The 18,123-nt window shown below is 51.6% G+C and overlaps 1 protein-coding gene across 4 annotated transcripts in view; it reads right to left on the reverse strand.

Moving 5' to 3' along the window:
* The window catches only part of Slc6a11 (solute carrier family 6 member 11), a 108,798-nt gene that overhangs the window by 43,260 nt on the left and 47,415 nt on the right, over positions 1 to 18,123 (reverse strand). For all 4 annotated transcript variants that reach the window (XM_033759813.1, XM_033759814.1, XM_010631371.2 and 1 more), the window contains exon 6: positions 10,040 to 10,174. In XM_033759813.1, coding sequence (XP_033615704.1) covers positions 10,040 to 10,174 — 135 coding nt within the window. The remainder of the gene's footprint in view (positions 1 to 10,039; positions 10,175 to 18,123) is intronic.

Here is an 18,123-nt window from a genome sequence, read left to right on the forward strand (position 1 = left end):
TATATATATATATATATTAGTACTGGGCATCCAATTCGGGACCTTGAACTTGGGAGGCAGGCACCAGAACCACTGGGCTAAATCCCTCGCCTGCAACCTTGGCCGTATTTTAACCTTAAGCTGCTGGGGACAGTGGTTGGTGTCAGAGCTGGGCTTTAGTCATGACTGATAATTCGGATCAGAGTTGCCCTCCTGCCAAAGCAACTGTCATATATATTAGTACTGGGCATCCAATTCGGGACCTTGAACTTGGGAGGCAGGCACCAGAACCACTGGGCTAAATCCCTCGCCTGCAACCTTGGCCGTATTTTAACCTTAAGCTGCTGGGGACAGTGGTTGGTGTCAGAGCTGGGCTTTAGTCATGACTGATAATTCGGATCAGAGTTGCCCTCCTGCCAAAGCAACTGTCAGCATGGACGACTGTTTCCAGGTAGTGTGAGACATGCCAGGCATTGCTCGCCCAGAGAATGGTTAGCCCCCAAGATGGCAGTACAGAGAGCAGGCATCTCAGCGGAAGAGGTGGTGCTGGCATGGGGTACAGCTGAAGTCGCTGGAATCTATGTGGAGGGCCCTGAATCGAGAGGTTGTGTGCGGCTGGAGCAGAAGTCCACGAGGAAGCCCCTGTGAGGCCATGGCTGAGAGGTGACGATAACCACGCGGGTGAGACCTCTCAAGGTCACCAGGCATGGCAGTAAGGTCAGGAGCGGAACAGACCCTGGGGACAAACTGGGGTTGAAGCAAAGCCAGGGGGTTGGGGCTCCCTCCCTACTAGAGACATCTGGTCAACACCAGGTTTTCATCCTCGGCACCCAAAGGAGATACAGAGAAGCCTCACCTTAGAAACAAGAACCATGGCCTAGGGTGCTACAGACATTTTGCTCCTGATCAGTGGGGGGGGGGGCTCTACTCACCAGACATCAATAGCAACTCCCAATGGTGACAAATGAAAACATTTCCAGACACCGCCGCACGTCCTCTGGGAGGCATAATTTCCTGGGTTGAGAATCGCTGCTATCTCTCATCTCCATAAAGCTTCCAGCCCAGTCCTGCCAGGATCCCAGGAGGAGACGGAGCGTGGAACGCTATGAAACCCTCCTGACTCAGATTCAGCATGAGGGACTTGGGAAGTGGCGTGGGATCCCGACAGCTCTGCACCAATGTGAGCCCACACAAGCTTAAGGTGACTGATTAGCTGGTAACTCAAATAGAAACCATCAACATCCACGGCACAAGCAATGATGTAGGAAATTACAAGCTATACCCGAGGGAAAAAAAACCCTAGATTTTGCACATAAAGTAGCTACTATAAATATATTTGAAGAATTACAGGAGAACACACGCAAAGAATGGTGGCAGGCAGTGGTGTGGCCAGATCCTCCGCTGTGACAGGAGGGTATGGTGAGCCCCAGGGCAGGGAGCCCACACTAAGGCTCCTCTATCAGCCCAGAGAGCCTGGTTTGTGCCTTGGCTGTTTAGGTTGCATTTAACTTAGAATGTTCAGCCCTGATGGACACTGACAAGTGAGAGCCGATCGGTCCCCACACTGCAACCGAGGGAGTAGAGAGCTGTCCCACAGAGGAGGGGAGGAGCCTCCCTATCACAGCAGGGCCAATCGGCTGCTGGCCAGGTTTCCACCGAGGGGTGGGGGCCTGCCCCAGTGCCAGGTGCTAAGATTTTTGGATTCTGGAACAGTAGTCCTGGAGGGCATGAGAATCCTACTTAAACACACTGCTTAACCCTTCTGCATGGGATACATTTCAATAACTATTTGCTAACTGAATGAATTGGATAAAGTTTATAAAGTATAGTATCAGCCATCCCTAAATGATACCGCCATGTATTGCTACTTTGTTTATTTATTTTTTGTGTGTTAGGGATTGAACCCCATCTTTGTATGCAGAGCTCATGCTCGGCCATTGCGCTATGCCCCGGCTTCCAGGCTCTGGTGTTACTGCTTTTCCTGGCACTGCTGACTATGGGGTGCTGCCGAAATGGCTGAGGACTAGAAATAATAAAAGTTCACCTTGACAGTGCACTGGATACCAGTGGGGTGTGCAGCCATCCGTCCCCCACCTCAAGGCAGGTGATTCTGGAAGAATTGTAGAAGCCAAAGGAAGAGCACACCGGTCAGGAAGTTTGCACGATCAGATGAGCAAGGGTGGGAGGCAGGCGTCTGTCAGGTCCCCGCTAACCAGTTCTGCCCTCTGCCACCCTTGCTGCTGTCTTCATCATGTCTCTCCCAACAGTCAGGGACCTCTTTGAGCACGAGCATACATGCCAGGTACCAAGGGGCCAAACACAGCACCATAACCACCCTAGTCCAGAATCCAATACACAATAGGAAACCTTGGGGGAGGTCCACACCTGGGAAGTGGTCCCTACGCCAGTGCTACCCGCAAAACCTATCTAATGACTCTAAGTTGGCATCAGTGTGGACACTGCGGTTTGAAACTTCCCACAACCGGAGGCCTGTTTTCGCTTGGGTCCTCTCTTAAACTCAGAGTACACTGCCACCAGGTGGCAGCAACTGCACAGGCGCAGGTGAGGCCCAGAGGTTGGGGTTTGGACCCGGCTCCTCTCTCTATCCCTGTGCAGTGGGAGGTAGAGAAGTGGGTGTCCTGAAGTCCTCAGCGTTGGGGCACTTCGGCTTCAGGCCCCGGCAGAGGAGTCACACTGGGGGAGCTGTATACTGGTGTCCTGGGAAAGCAGACCCTGCGATTTGGATCTGTGTCAGGCCTTTCTGTTCTCGTCCTGAAAACACACACTCGAAACACAATGGAGCGGGAGAGTGGCAGGAATCTGGGACAGGGACAATGTGATTTCTCGCAAGGTCCCCTTGGCTCCCCAAAGGCTGAAAAGACAAAGTGAAAATCGGAGGGGGAAAAATGGAGTGGAAGCACTTCACACTTCACAGAAAACACGGAGCTGAAAGAGCAGACAAACAGAGGTTTAGAAAGTTGTGACAGACCACAGAATGCAAATCACAGGGGACAAAGCGGCCGAGCTACTGCGTCGCTGCAAGGTCTTGACGGGAAAATGAATTCCCTGGACCTGCACTAAAGACATTTGGTTCCGAGCTCATAGTTCCCCATTGGGCTGGGGCCCCAGCTTGTCCTGCTGGGAGCTGGTGAGAGGCGAGCCAAAGTGAGGACGCCACGGGGGTCCCTGAGCTCCACTACAGGCCGGGCCGCAGGTGGGGCACCAGGAGTGACAGAGGGAGAGCTCCGTGTGCCCATCTCACAGCCCCGCGGGGCACAGGGGACAGGTCCTCCTGTCCCCGATGCAATGCAGGCAGACACCCTGAGCCAGCAGGGGAAAGACACAGGCTGAGGGTCACCCGGCTCGGGCCAGGCCACTGAGTGACCCAGGCCCCTTTTCGAGCACCAGGCTCCACCACCCCAGACTCACTTTCCTCAGGGTGGGCCCAAGGTGGTGCTGTACCGTGACGGGGAGCAGCACAGGCTCGGTGAGAACCAACCTGCCTGCCTTCCGTCTTTCTTCCTCCCGAGTCCTCCCTCCATCCCCTGCCATCCCTCCTGTCCCCCTTCCGTTTCTCCCTCCTTTTCCGCCTCCCTCCCCATCCTCCCCTCCTTTCCTTTCTCCCTCCATTTACTCAGAAACCATTTACTGAGCATGTACTTCACTGCAGGCACCATCCCAGGCAGGAGAGGTGACAGTGCCTGTAACGAATCAACCCTCAGTCTTCACGGCGCTTCGTGCTGTCCCAGCGCTGGAGAAGTGTGGCCCACAGTGGGCGGTGTCTGAGACGCTGACAAAGATCCCCGAGGAAATAAAGCCAGAAGCCATGGAGAGAGATGGGGCAGCTCGAACAGGGTGGCCAGGGGCCCTCGGGAGGCCACAGGGGACGGGCACACCGTGTAGCCGCGTCACACGGCTCCTTCCATCCCAGGAAGAAGGCACTGCCTTGTGACGGAACAGAAAGTGCGATGTCCTCTGCGCTCCAAGGAGAGCCGCGCTCCAGGCTGGGACCTGTCACCCATCCCTTCCCAGGGCTCTGTTCATGGGTGGGGGCAGAGGATGAGGCATGAGGGCCCAGCCTGTGATGTCCAGCTGGCTGCTCCTTTGGCCGGCCACAAAGTCCTTCCAGGGCTCAGAGGGTCTATGACCTTCCCCCTGGGCCACCGGCACCCTGGCGCCCCCTCCTCCTTCGCCCAGGAGACCCCACAAGCCTAGGGAAGGGGGGGCCTGGGATGACGAAGAGGCTAAACTGGCGCTCCTGCTGCCCTCTGGTGGGGGGCACCCTGGGGTTTGCCTCTCTTCCTCCTGGCAATCTGCACAGGCCCCACCCACCCAGGCCCAGGCCTGCGCACGAGCGAGGCCAATGGGGTTCTGCCCCGTGTCCCTCTGAAGTCCGCTTCCACAGGCCTCCCACCTTTGCTCAGCAGATACTAGGGACAGAGAAGAACCTCGGACCTGCCCCAGGTCATCCTCCCTCCCGGTGGGGGAGACTCTGGGAGCACAGGGCTGAGGCTGCCTCTCCCTCCGGACTCTGCTTCAGGCAGTGCCCAGGCACGGGCCATGCAGTCAGCATCGGTGGGACAAGTCCAGACACAACTTCCAGGATCGAGCAAGAGACGAGCAGAGCATAGGCAGTCGTCATCTCCACCCGGGAAGAATTCCCCACGAGTGCTCGGGGAGGCTGGGGACACGTGCGTCCAGGGGTCCCTCGAGAGCCCAGCCCTCCACCCCTTGGGGCTCTCCACTCCCCCGGGGTTCGGCCCCAGCGGACATTGTGGTGGCTACACAGTGATCGCTTAGTGCCTCCAGCTGCAGGAGGCCTGAACCCTATAACTTCAAGATGAGTCAGTCATTAATTTTCTCTGTCTCTGGATCCCAAAGAAACAAGATGTCCACAGTGCAGACCAGCCAAAGACCAGGCCTAGGGCACCTTCTGCAAGCTTTTCTTTGTGGTGGAATTTGGCATTTTGGGGGGTTGTGTTTTAGGAGAGTCTCACTCTGTAGTCTAGGCTGGCCTTGAACTCAGTGATCCTCCTGCCTCAGCCTCCTAAGTACTGGGATTACAGGCACGTGTCGCTACATCCAACTCCTGGTGCAGTTTGAAGAGCAAATGGGAAACGAGGTCAGAATTATTACTCAGAAGATACAAAAACATGGACTTACTAAAAGTAGATGTTACAAAGAGACTCAAAACAGACCCCCACACCGGCACCCAAGAAAATACTTCTAACCAGATGCTCTCCTCAGCTACTTGGTCCAATTTGGAGCCCTGCCTCAGCTGTCCCCAGGGTAACCCGGAGGCTACCTTGAGTCCTGGCCCAATCTCCACAGGGTCAACAACTCCAGCAGCCCTGAGTCCCAGGTGTCTGCCAACACTGACTTCCTCCTGCATCATTTTGCCAAGGCCATGTTTGTTTACTATTTGTTTTACTATTTAATGTTTAATATTTGCTTTAAATTAACCTTTCTTCCCATCATACACATGTGTGTGTATCTATGTGGAGTATGTGTTCAGTATATGTGCGATGCATGTGAAATTTACGATACATATTACACATATCATATATGGGTCATTCCAGCAATAACAATGAGGCCATGCTTTTGATGTGCTATATTCCCAGGTTTGTTTTCTAAGGCACATTAAAATAAATACATAACTACAAAAAAGTTCCTTCACCAATTGAGTCATTGCCTTTAATGTTCTCTCTCTCCCTCTCTCTTCTCCTGCAGCACTGGGGATGATCCCGAGGCCTCGCAGGCATTGGGAATGTACTCTCCTCCACTGAGCCATTGTGGCCTTCACAGTGCTTGACTTTGAAGGCCATCTGCTGGGGTCTCATCCTGGGAGGTGACAAGCCTAACTCCAGGCCACACCAGCACAGAGGGAGAGCAGGAAGAGAAACCAGAACCTCCTGTCTCTTCATGGCCTGGGGCACTGACAGATGGGGACAGCTGGAATTAGGCCATGTGGAAGTTTTCCTATGGCACCCCACTTCCAAAGCCACCAGGTTACGTGGAGTGTTGTTTTCCTTTCCTTCTTGGGGTCACTAAGCTTATCTTTGTCCCAGATAATCAACAGTTGCTTTGGGACACACACACACACACACACATCCTGGCCATCACACTAATAGAGAATCCCAAAACAGCTCACAGATGTCATGATCTGGAGGCCACCAGTCTGAAAAAGCGCAGTGTTTACAGTATCTACAGAGCTCTGGCTCGCACCATAAGCGCAAACATTCACTGAGCAGCCAAAGTGGCCCAGGCACTGAGCTAGCCAGGGATGGAGGACCTGGAGGCAGCAGGGCAGATTAGACCTTGCTCTCCATGGAGCCCTCAGCCAGGCCCCGCCGGCCACCCTGCCCTGTGGACAATCACACTCTCTCCCTCCAGCAACCTCGTCTACCGCTCTGTTCTGCTTTGTCTGGATGGTACCGGATACCATCTCGTTGTTCTAGATTTTGCTTTCCTGTTTGTTTATGGCTTCCTTCTCCACAGACAACAGGGGTGTCTGTTTTTGAGGGCTGCCCTACCTTCAACACTTGTAAGGATCTCTGATACCGAGAGGGCCCTCCGTGTGCAGCTGTTGAAGGGACGGACATTGAGCAGATGACATCACACCTAGGAGTCACATGTGCGTACACACAGACCTGTAGTTGTCTAAATATTCCACTGTAAACATAGGTGCTCTGGAGAATTACAGGTACTTGGGGATGGCACATGCTGGGTAGTTGGAGAAAACTTCCCTGAGGAAGTCGTGTTTAAAGTGAATCCTAAAGTGGATGCTAGATGTGGTGGGGGAAGATGGTCAAGAGGGAAGGAGCAGCTTCGCACTCCGCGGAGATGCAGTGTGTACTGAGGTCCTGGGCAGGAAGGATGGTCGTCATCTGGAGCGGAAGTGAAAGAGGTCACAGTGATAGGTGATAGGGGTGCAGCAACGAAATGGCTCCTAGATGGCTTTGGGGCCTAACCACATGGATCTTACTCTAAAGGCCACAAGGAACCCAGCGAGGATTTAAGCAAAGAGGTGATCATCAGATTTACAGTTCGCAAAGATCACTTCCCTGCGCAGTAGAGAAGGGCCAGGAGTCGTTTACCGGACGACCAAGCAGGAGGCTTCTCTACTTTCCAAGTGGGAGGTGTGTCAGTCTGGATGAGGCTGGGCAGCAAGTTGAGACCCAGGTGGACAGGCTGGGGTCAAAGGCCATAGGCCCTGCTCATGTGCCTCTGGCTGTGCTTGGGGGCAGAGGCCATCCGCCTTTCCTCGGAAAGGGCCAAACAGTAAGTATTTGCAGTTTCACAGGCATGCAGAAAGAGCCAGCGAAGTAGGCTGATGTCCTGTGTGAAGGGCTAGCCTAGACCTTGGCTGGGGACTGGGAATATAATTTCCAAGATGCTTTCCAAGTCGCTGAGTGGCACAGCTGTCCTGCGTGCCCAGGACACCAAATTCCACACAGACTGAGGCCCAGGCCCTTTCCACCAGAGGTGCAATTCATGAGTGCACCAGCCTCCCCACAGCTGTGATGGATCACAATGCAGATGTGCTCTCTGTGTGCCCAACAAACACTCCTTCAGCACCTGGGTGCGAGTGCTGGGGAGATGTGGCTGGGCAGAGAACCTGCACTCTAGCGGTCAGTCACGCCTTCCCTGGGGGAGGAGAGGACACGGGATGCCTACAGACTCTGCCCAAAGTTCCTTCCTCCTGCTGAAGACAGAAGAGATTACACCAGGAGCAGCACTGCTTCTGAGCCATATAGTCCTTCTGGCATCGCTGGAGTGTGGGTGGTCTTGGGACCCTGTCACGGGGGTCTATCAAGGACTCAACTCTGCCTGTGTAGTGCTGAGACAGCACCGGTTATACGTAAACATCCCCAAGGCCGTGTTTCACTGCAACTCAATTTATAACAATGGCAGAGAGCCTGGCTTTTGACCATAGGCAGAGCCAAGAACTCATGCTCAAACAGAACCAAGGGCCCTTGGAATCCACTTTGAGAAGCATGGGCTGAGCTCAACACTTTCAAGTCATGAGTGGACCAGAAGGAGAAAGAGAACGAATTTGTCCAAGGTCAAGATCAGCAGCAGAAGCAGGACCTCTGTCCTAGCTCCCAGCCCCGTGTGCTCTCTGCCACAGCCCTGCAGATGGGCAGTGGCCTGGGCCTTTTTCAATCACCAGTCACCTCTGAAGTTTCTTAATAACAGATGCCGGGGGCTGGGGAGGTAGCTCAGCGGTACAGAGTCTGCCTACCATATGCAATGCCCTGAGTGCCATCCTCAGTGCCAGAGAAAGAAAAAAAGATGCCAATGTTCTGTGTCAGAGTCACAGAAACAGCATATCCAGGCTGGGGCCTGGAATCTGCATTTTAACTAGTTCCTGGGTACTCAGATGATCCACCAGGTTTGGAAACTCTAGGGGAATCTTAGGATTTCCTGACCAGTGACCGTAAGAACCAAGGAAAAGAAGTTCACAAGCAGAGGAGAAAAGAGAAATCTGTCCCGGATCAAGGAACAAGTGCAGGCCTGAGGGAAATACACAAGCAGGGCTTTGGGGAACGTTTTCCAAAGATGATGCCTCACACGAGCTTTGGCTGCTGCAGGTTGGAACAGCCAACAGTCAGGAGCTCATTTCCTTCTTCCCAGGGATCCTGCCCAAGATTCGGGATGTGGTACAGGTATCCACAGTGCCCTGAGCTATGAGGCACAGCTGAGGTGAGCCGTTTCCACCCCACTGCCCCTCAGCCTCACCCTAGCGAGGTGCAGGCGAGCCACGCTATCGATCTCGCACCCTACAAGCATTTCCACTCAGGCTTCCAATGCCAGGGGCCAAAAGCCAGAGGCATCCGATTTCTTGCAAGCTCCCCATTCTAAAAGAAATCACAGGGAGATTCTGTGGGATTTGTCACTTTTCATAGAAAAGTGGATGCTTCCTCGTGCACTTCAGCATCTCTGAGTGTCTTATTCTCCTCACTGGAATCACCTGAGGCCCCTCAGTGACACTGACACCCAGGACCCAGCCCCCAGAAGGGTTCATATGAACTGGCCTGGGTCGTGCTCTGGGGTTGGGATTATTCCAAAGCCCCCCAGACGGACACTTCTGACAGTGAAGGGTGAGGACCCAGGGCCAGAGCCCTGCTTTCACTGGGCACATCACCATGTGCCAACCCAGAGAAAGCTGGGCGCAAACACCGCTCACAATGAAGGACCCAAGTGCCCAGCCATAGACAACCAACAGGCGAGTCGGTCTCTCCAGCCCTGTGTCCTCTGAGAACCAGGCATCACCAAGCTCCTCTCGCCGACAAACCCTTCTGAGGTCTGGGGTGCTGGTGAGGAATAAAGTGTTTGTAATTCTGACTCTTGGCTGAAGTGCAGTATTTGCTCTAGGGATGAACTCAAGGGTAGGCAACAAACAGCAGCACCGTTAGCAATGGAAATCCCAGACCCCTTCCTAGCACTGCACAGCTGCCTCAGAATAGCATTTATGTTCAGCAGTGCTTTGAAATCACAGTACAGACAGAGGATCCCTAATCCAAAACTTCAAAATGCTTCCAAAGCAAAAACTTCTCAGTGCTGACTGCCACTGCAAGTGGGAAATTCCACACCATGCAGCTTTACTTCATGCATAAAACTATTAAAATCATTCTATAAGATGACCCACAGGCCATGTATGTAAGGTGTTTAGGAAACATAAATTGCATGTTTAGATGGTCCCCAGCACATCTCATTATGTGTGTATAGAATATTTTGAAACCTGAAAAATAATCCCAAATTCAAAACTTGGGAGTTATCAGACCTGTGGCTGGATCTTGCTATTTAAGAGCCTGATAAAAGAAGCACATGTGTTACCGTATTATAAATTTGCCTTTATAACTGTTTCTCTAATTGTGTTCGAATATATTTGATTTCATATGCATTTAATTGATGCATTTGAAATTACTGTCCCAAGAAGAAGCCCCCAGGCTTCTGACTTTAACCGGCAGTTGAGTCTCAGAGGCTGGTGGCCAGCTTTGCAGAGTGGTCCCTCATGGAGGTGGGAGACACGGCTCACTGAGCGAGCAGCCCTTACCTGCGGGTCAGACAGCCGGGAGATGTCAGGGTACAGGTAGAACTTGATGCCTTCGGTGGCCCCCGGCAATGTGATCCCCCGGATGAGAAGGATGAGAAGCATGACGTAGGGGAAGGTGGCAGTGACGTACACAACCTGGAGAGAAGAGGACAGGATCAAGAGAGGTGCCAGTGACAGGCTCACCTCGCGGAGCGTGGTGCCCTCCAGTCCATTTGCACTGCTGCCTCGCAGGTCGTCCTTCTGGAAGGCTGAGCAGCCCCTCGCTGTCTGGCTGCACAGCACCACCCTAATCCACGTATCTGTGTCCCAGCCCCAGAGAGAGACGTACAGTCATCCCCCAGCATCCAGGCGACACACAAGTGCCTCGCACAGAACGACCTAGGACTTGCACAGCACCCACTCATATCCTCCTACTTTAAGTCAACTCCAGACGACGTGGACATCTAACGCCATGTGCACACCCCTGTGTACACGGTCATCGTGCCACACTGCTCAGGGAATGGGACGGAGAGAGAAGGCCACGTGTTCAGAACAGAGGCAAATCTCTTTGGAAAGATTTTTCTTGCCAGGATTGGTTGAATCCACCGATGCTGCTATGGTTTCTACACCTCCCCTCACCCTCACAGACTCATGGTGGGGCCTTGGGTCGGTGATCAGACGGTGGGCGTGGTAATCGTCGGTGAATTGGTCCACTGCAGAGGGACAGCTCAATGTGACGTTGGGAGGTGAACCCTGGAGGGAGAGGCCCGGAAGCGTTCATCTCTTCCTTCCTCCCTTAGTCTCTCCCTCTCTGCTCGACACCTGTTTTTCCTCCACCACACCCCTGTGCCATGCTGCCCTGCCTTAGACCCAGCCGAGTATGGACTGAAACCTCTACAGACTGTGAGCCTCCATCAACCTCTCCTCAGAGTCACGGTGCTGGGTACTGTGTCTCAGCAAGGACAAAATAACTAAGACGAAAGCTGAGGCCGTGGATAAAGAGGGCCACCTCCACTGCATGACCCCACTTACATAAGGTACCTAACGGAGTGGATTCGCAGAGTCAAAGTGTGGCGTGGGGTCTGAGGGGAGGGAGGAAGAGGCGGTCGCTCATCAGCAGGCACAAAGTGAGCTCCGGAGAGCAGCTGTGTCCTCCTGTACCCGGGGTCCAAGGGGTGCAGTGCGTGCTTAAAGACACGCTAAGGGGTGGAGCTCATGTCAAGGTTCTCACCGGACCACAATAGACCAGAATTTAAGAAGAAAAGAAGGCCAGCAGCGGGGAGCCCACAAGGAGTAAAGGGCAGGACGAAGACAGGACCTCAACACCTGCTCCCCGTCTCATCTACCACCTGGGCTGGGGTGGAGCTGGCAGGGGGCATCTACAAGAGTTTCTCCCAGCTGTACCACATGACTGTTAAACATTCAGGACCACGGTCATAGAAAGAGACATCTGTCACAACCCAGTACACGGACAGCTGGAAAGGAAGTTTCACAAAATCACAGACACGTGTACTATAGGATATCACCTCTGCTGTTTCATTTGGTAACAAGCTATTCACGATCCTCTAAATCCATTTCACAACCTGTCAGTGGGACAAGACCCACATTTCTGAAAAATACTGCTCTTAATAAAAGTCAAGGTCTTATAACCAAAGATAGGGTAGGGGAGGAGAAGGGAGGAGAAAGAAAGGAAGAACACGGGAAGGTAGGGGTGGGGAGAAAACTGGCATTTGTCTGAAATCTTTTCAGCTTGGTGATTGGACTCTAGGAGACTGGAGACCCTCTCAGCTGGTGGCACTGGTATAAGAACTGAGACCCTGAGAAACACTGCTCTGTGCTTAGGGGGATCCCTCCACCCCCATCCCATCCAAGGTCCTGCCAGGGGCTGGCTGCTGTGTCTCTTTTTTTTTACATCCTCCTCTCCTCGGATCACGCGGCTCTGTCCCTGGGCAGAGCCTGCATGCTCCATCTGCTTAGACCATCAACCATCAACATGCAGGGCCAGGGACCCTCCCAAGATTTGGAGGGGGCTCCAGATCTCCCCCAAGATGCACAGGGATGTGGAGATGTGTGCCGGCTTTCTGAGTGCCCCGACCCAGGTTCCTGGAGCGAACACCCCTGTGCGGAGACCCGGCCCTCTAGTTCCCTCAGCACTTCTCTGGCTCAGTCCTCTCCACGCATGCACCCAGCCTCTCATCCACTGACCACACACTTGCCCCAACACCGGAGACTCCTGTGTGCGGAAGCCTGAGCTACATCCTGGAATATACAAGGATGGACGAACCACAGCATGGGAATTTCTGTCCCAAGAGGCTTCCAGCCGGTAGAAAGGACAGATGTGTAGACAGGCAGACACCACACTGTGTAACTGGAGGTGGGAAAGGGTGCTGGAGCACAGACAGGAAGCCGTCTAAAAGGGCTACCCCAAGGTATGGATATCGGCCCATAAAGGATGGCCAGGAGTTCATGGCCTGCAAAATAGAGACAGAAGGAAGAGGGAACAGAGTTCCTGCTACATGCCAGGCCCACACCGTGCACGCGTGAAAATAACCATAGCTACGCTCATCAGCACTTCACCACTCTGACAAGGCACAATTGCCTTCTTCTTACATGAGAAAAGTCAGAGAGCTCACCAGCCACTTGTCCAAGGTCACCCAGCTACTCAGGAGTATGCATCCTCAGACAGCCATGCAAATGCTGTGTTTTTGTCTCCATTTCTGGGATATGACGCAGAGAAGTCAGTCATTCCACTAGTATGTGTTGTGGTTTAGATCTCATATGTCCTGCCAGACCCGCATGTGCATGGAAGGGGAGTGGATTTCGGGGTGCTGCACTCAGTGGATTCATCTGTGGATGACCTCCGTAGCTGATGCGCTGTTAAGAGGTGCAGCCCGGTTGGAGGTGGAACACTGGGGAGGTGAACTGGAAGGGTGTATCCTTGTTCATTGCTTGGCTTCTCCCTTCTCTCTCTGCCTCCTGGCCACCATGAACTGAGCAGCTCTGCTCCGCCAGGCCCTTCCACCATGAACTGAGCAGCTCTGCTCCGCCAGGCCCTTCCACCATGAACTGAGCAGCTCTGCTCCGCCAGGCCCTTCCACCATGCCCCTTTCTGCCTTGGTGCCAGCTGACCATGGACTGAAACCATGCGCCAAAATAAACCTTTCCTTTTAAGTTGTGGGTGTTGGGTATTGTGTCCCAATGTTGGGAAAGTGACTAAGACAAGACATGACAAAGCAGATATTTAAATCCAGATCTCAAAAAAATAGGACATTAGAATCAGCAGAGGAAGGTGGCAATGGGCCTTATGGGCACAAACTGTAAAGTTGCATTATTTTTATCCAGACTCTATCTCTATTATCTACAATCACGGTATCATCCCAGCCTGCTGAGTCCCCAACCTGCCAATTCTACATCTTGTTTCCAAATCCACCATCAGCTCAATCTCTGCCTTACATAATCAATTCACTCTCTTGCTGTCATATGTAATGTCATGTGTAATCCAGAAAAGGTGCACATAAGTCCAGCATATAAAAGAGGACAGCAGTTTATATTAATAATAAAGAGTAAGAGGCCAAAGCCAGGTATACTGGGGCATGTCTGTAGCTGCAGCACCTGGGAAGCTGAGGTGGGAAGATTGTTACCAGCTTGAGGCCAGCCTGGGCTAAACACTGAGTTCAAGGCCGGCCTGAACTACACAGCGAGACTCTGTCTCATAAACAAAAGAAAGAAAAAAAAATGTAAGAGGCCAGCAATCAATCAGGATGAATGGTTCCTGCCCAGTGAGCCAACGTGCTGTAAAATCTCCAGTTGGACTTGGCTTCTTCAGCAACATCTAGGGGAGATGGTCAGGATTTCATACAAATTATTGATTCTTTCCCTCCAAAATGAATCTCCCCCACTTAGCTCGCTTAAGGCCATTAAAAGTCTCATCCGGGCTAAAGATCGGATGGTTCCACTGAATAATTTCCCCCATCTCCCTTGTGTGACAGATTAATTGTCTACAATGGCAGGAGCTGCCCGTTTTAGATTCATGATGTTTCTCCAGCTTAGCTCTCTTAGCTTATCAAACTTACATAATTTAGGGAAAAGAACACTGTCATGTGAAACCTATGAGCCACTCAAAATCATAGAAATGAGTCCTTTACCTGGGAGACCCCTTTGGTACAGTGGAATGTGCCAGTCATGCTCTCCCTGTTCTTTACTGAGTGTCCTGAGGGCATCACTTAAAACCTGGTCCAATTTACCCTCCCTGAGCCCAGCTAACATACACAGAACACTGCCCCTCAGTCCCCACAGTGGGATGGATTTACTAAATATCTCATGATTATTTTGAAGCATTTCATTGTTTAGAGCTCTGGATCAACACTCTGCTTCTGTGCTGCATTTAGAAGAACCACACTGCCTCCCCTGGTGCTGTCTTTCATTTTTATATTCCTTTTATAAAACAATCAAAGAAATAAAATAGTCAAATGAATTGCCCAAAGACCACAGCCCAGACGAGCTAAAAGGAAACCACAGGCTGGCATGCATTTCCCTAGAAAAATTAATTGCACACTCATATTTGAGAGCTTTGAGTCAGGGTATATAAAGCAGGATGAGGGGATAGCACAAGAGGTGAGTGGTGAAAGACTGCAAAATATAATGTGAGGACAGCCCATATTTCTTAAAGCTTCTCTTAATTTACTTCTATCATTGCCATACCAGACACGTGGACATTATCTTTGACTTTTCCTGAAAATGGCTGTGGGCTATCAAAACCACACAGAACTTGTCTCATCAAGAGACTGCCCATAAATGACATGCATGCTGCTGTCCATCCCTCCTGTGCTCTTGCCAGACACGACTAATTGATCACAGCACTCTTTGCACCTAAGCCTGGATGCAGTTTCAGAGTCTCCCCTCCCACCTCCTGCACTGGAGGCAGCCCAGTCACCAACTGAGATGAAATCCACCATGTGTGACCCTCCATCCATCCCATGTTTCATATACACATTTCAGAGTTTCCTACAGGCTGAGAAGATGGTAAGAAGACCTTGGTCTTGTCCTCAAGGAAAGACCTATCAAATGCATGTCTGCAGGAGGCCCAAATATCATGACCCACATAAGCAGGGTCAAGCAGGGAAAGGAGGCTGCAGAGACAGGCAGGAAACACGCTTCAAGGGCCTCTAAGAAGGGATCTGTAATAGTGGGGTGATGCTGGGTATCCAAGGAAGAAGAGGGGTAGGGCCAGGCAGGGAGGGCATGGAACCAGCCAAGGATGTGAGAAGGGCTGTGGAATCCAACGTGTCCCCCCGGACATCTAGGGGAGTACCCAGGCTGGACTTAGCCTTGCCCCTTTCCTCAGGTACTTCCACGTTCAGTCCTGACAAGTCCTGCCAACTTGGCCTCCCACTGCCTGCTGAAATCACACCATCTTTCTTTCCATTATCGGGCCATTTGTCACCTTTATTCTCAGTCTGTGATGGTCCCATGCTGTCCACACTGCAGCTCAAGGTTCAAAAATAGTTTGGCATGGTGGTTCCTGCCCCTCTGAGTGACTTCCTCTTGCACATCAGGCTGCGGCAGGAATCCCACGCCTGCCTCACATCCACAGTGGTGGGTGGAGGGGAAAGGCTGGGCTTTGAGTCCAATAACTCTGGGATCATCTTTACAGTCTGCCCTTCCCTGACCAGATGCTCTGTGCTGTGGGGACATGCCAGGCTGCTCCATCTCCCTGTTGTTCTCAAGGCCTCCTTGTGCACAGCACTCACCTCCAGCTCTGTGGTTGCCCATTGCATTCAATCCCATGTGTCCGCAGCCCAACGAGGCTGTGGACTTTTCAGAAGCAGACACCCTGCCCTTCTCTGAGACATCACTGTTCTGACTTCCAGGTCCAGAAGCTGAGGCAGAGAGGTCTCTTAGAGAGTTCTGTCTCTCTAGAGGAGCCATCTCTCACCCAACAAGCTTCATCATCTACCCAGAGTAGAGAGGAAGTTGATGTGTCATCTCCAACGTCTACCCTACCCTATGCATCCTGCATCTTCCTAGTACTGACGCTGTACTCCACCAGCTCCTAGGAAAGGAGGAAAAGTTCAAAAATACATGGGACATTTTCTTTTGCTTCTGGGGCTATGTCCACAGTGCCCAGATGGTGAGTGGAATGAGAAATGTGTTCAGCTGGTATTTGCTGGATGCATGAACAGAAAGGTGGGCTGAAGTCTGGAGATCAGAAGCTGGAATGTGGGTCTTTAAGAACACTACTTCACAGTTCAAGCCCAGCCTAGGCAGCTTAGATACTTAGTAAGACCCTGCCTCAAAAACTGAAAAGGGCTGGGGATGGAGCTCAGTGCAAAGGCCCTAGGTTCAACCCCCAGCTCTGGGGTGTAGGGTGGGGAAGAATGTTACTTTGTGCAGAATCTGCATGAAGTTCGATCCCCGGTACCAAAAACAAAAAACAAATAAAAAAACAAAACACCAGATCCATATAAATCAGGAGTTTGGAAACTGAGCCAGATTAAATGAAGGGCATGATTTTAAGCAAGAATACCACAAGAGTTTAGTTTTTTAAAAGACAGATCAGCTGAGACACAGAGGGCAAAGGTTCCAGGTCCAAGACACTTCCTGGCAAAGCAGAGGATCCATGATGATGCCTGAGGACCCAGGATTTGTCTGGAAGAGTTGAGGGGCCACTGAAGGCTCAAGCATTATGCTAAATTGTGCAGTTTGGTAACAGGCACAACCAGGTCTGTGACAAGGGACCATCAGGCTGGCCGTTCCGGGCTACTGCCAGGGGTAGCTCAGCCCAGAGAGGTGGGTGTGCGGAACAGGAGGAGGTCCAATCTGTCAGACCTCTCAGGCCTGTGAAATGAAGCCTAGAGCACACCCCCTGGTTACGAAAGAGTTTTTGACAATTGTTTAATTCCCTTTCAGCAGGTCAAGTCCTTCTGAATATAAAGGTTAGCAGGACTGGTGGTAATTATACTGTATCCTGTCTTAATTGACTCTAATTGCTCATTTGCATTCCAATGCTGGAATTGTAGGGTGTTTATCCCCCTGCTTCCAGGACACAGCTATTTATTTCATAGCAGGGAGATTGTCTGATCATTGGGAAGGTCACAAAAGTTGTAGAAGGGCCACCCCTTCTTAAGTTTCTCAGGATAATGGGTTCAGCTGGAAAGCGTAGGGTTGTTCAAAAGGCATTTGGAAAGCTGAATGGTGTGGGGGCAAGAACCCAGAACCCAGGTCAGCAGATCCAACACACTGGACAGCTTGGGCAAGTTCCATACCCTCTCTGGGCTGGCAGTCCACAGAGACAGGGGAGATTCATTCAAACTTGCATCACTCTTCCACTGTCTTCCAAAATATTTCCCACACTAAGTGGAATGGGAATCTTTACATTCTTACCTTGTATTTTCTATAAATCTGTATGCTTTCTTACGTGAGCAGGTATATGTAATAAGAAAACTGAATTACCATGGTCAATAGAAAACTATTACCCACGACCACAGATGAAAGGTCATTATAAAATAAATGCAGTGAAAATAAAGTGTGATTAAATTCTAGCTAAAGGCTCTGAGCCTGAGATCAGCTTGGCCTTTATTCAAAACCAGAGCAGCACTTGAGAAAGATGCTGAGATAAGCCAGCGCTTCATTCATGGTACCTTTCACCTTGGAGACACAGAAAGGGGAAAACTGTCTCAAAATCTTCCAGATGTCCTTTGATCCACATTGGTGTGTCACCCAAACCATCCCCGCATATGCCCAGTAGGAAGAATCCCTTCTGCATTGTGGGAAAGTCCAGGGATGATTTCAGAGGTCCTTCCTAGCTCTGGAGATGCTTTCTAGAGGAACAGTCTGATGCCCGGGAGCTCTCCAGGGTCCTGACGCTGATTTCAGCTGAACTTTCTGTAGGCTGACTCCCTGGTGTGTTATGGCTATGTCTAGATGTCCCCCTAAAGCCTCACGTAATCACAGGTGGGGCTTTTTCAGAGGTGGCTGGATCTAGAGTGTGTAATGTTAGAGTTGATTCATGGTGCAACGCTAGGATGAAGAGCACTAGGACTAAGGGTATGAGTTCTACCTGTCCTAGAAAGCCTGTTAAGATTTAAGGGATAGAAGAGCTGTGG

Source organism: Fukomys damarensis, unplaced genomic scaffold (assembly GCF_012274545.1).
Source record: "Fukomys damarensis isolate Sample0158 unplaced genomic scaffold, DMR_v1.0_HiC HiC_scaffold_37, whole genome shotgun sequence".
NCBI classification, from domain to species: domain Eukaryota; kingdom Metazoa; phylum Chordata; class Mammalia; order Rodentia; family Bathyergidae; genus Fukomys; species Fukomys damarensis.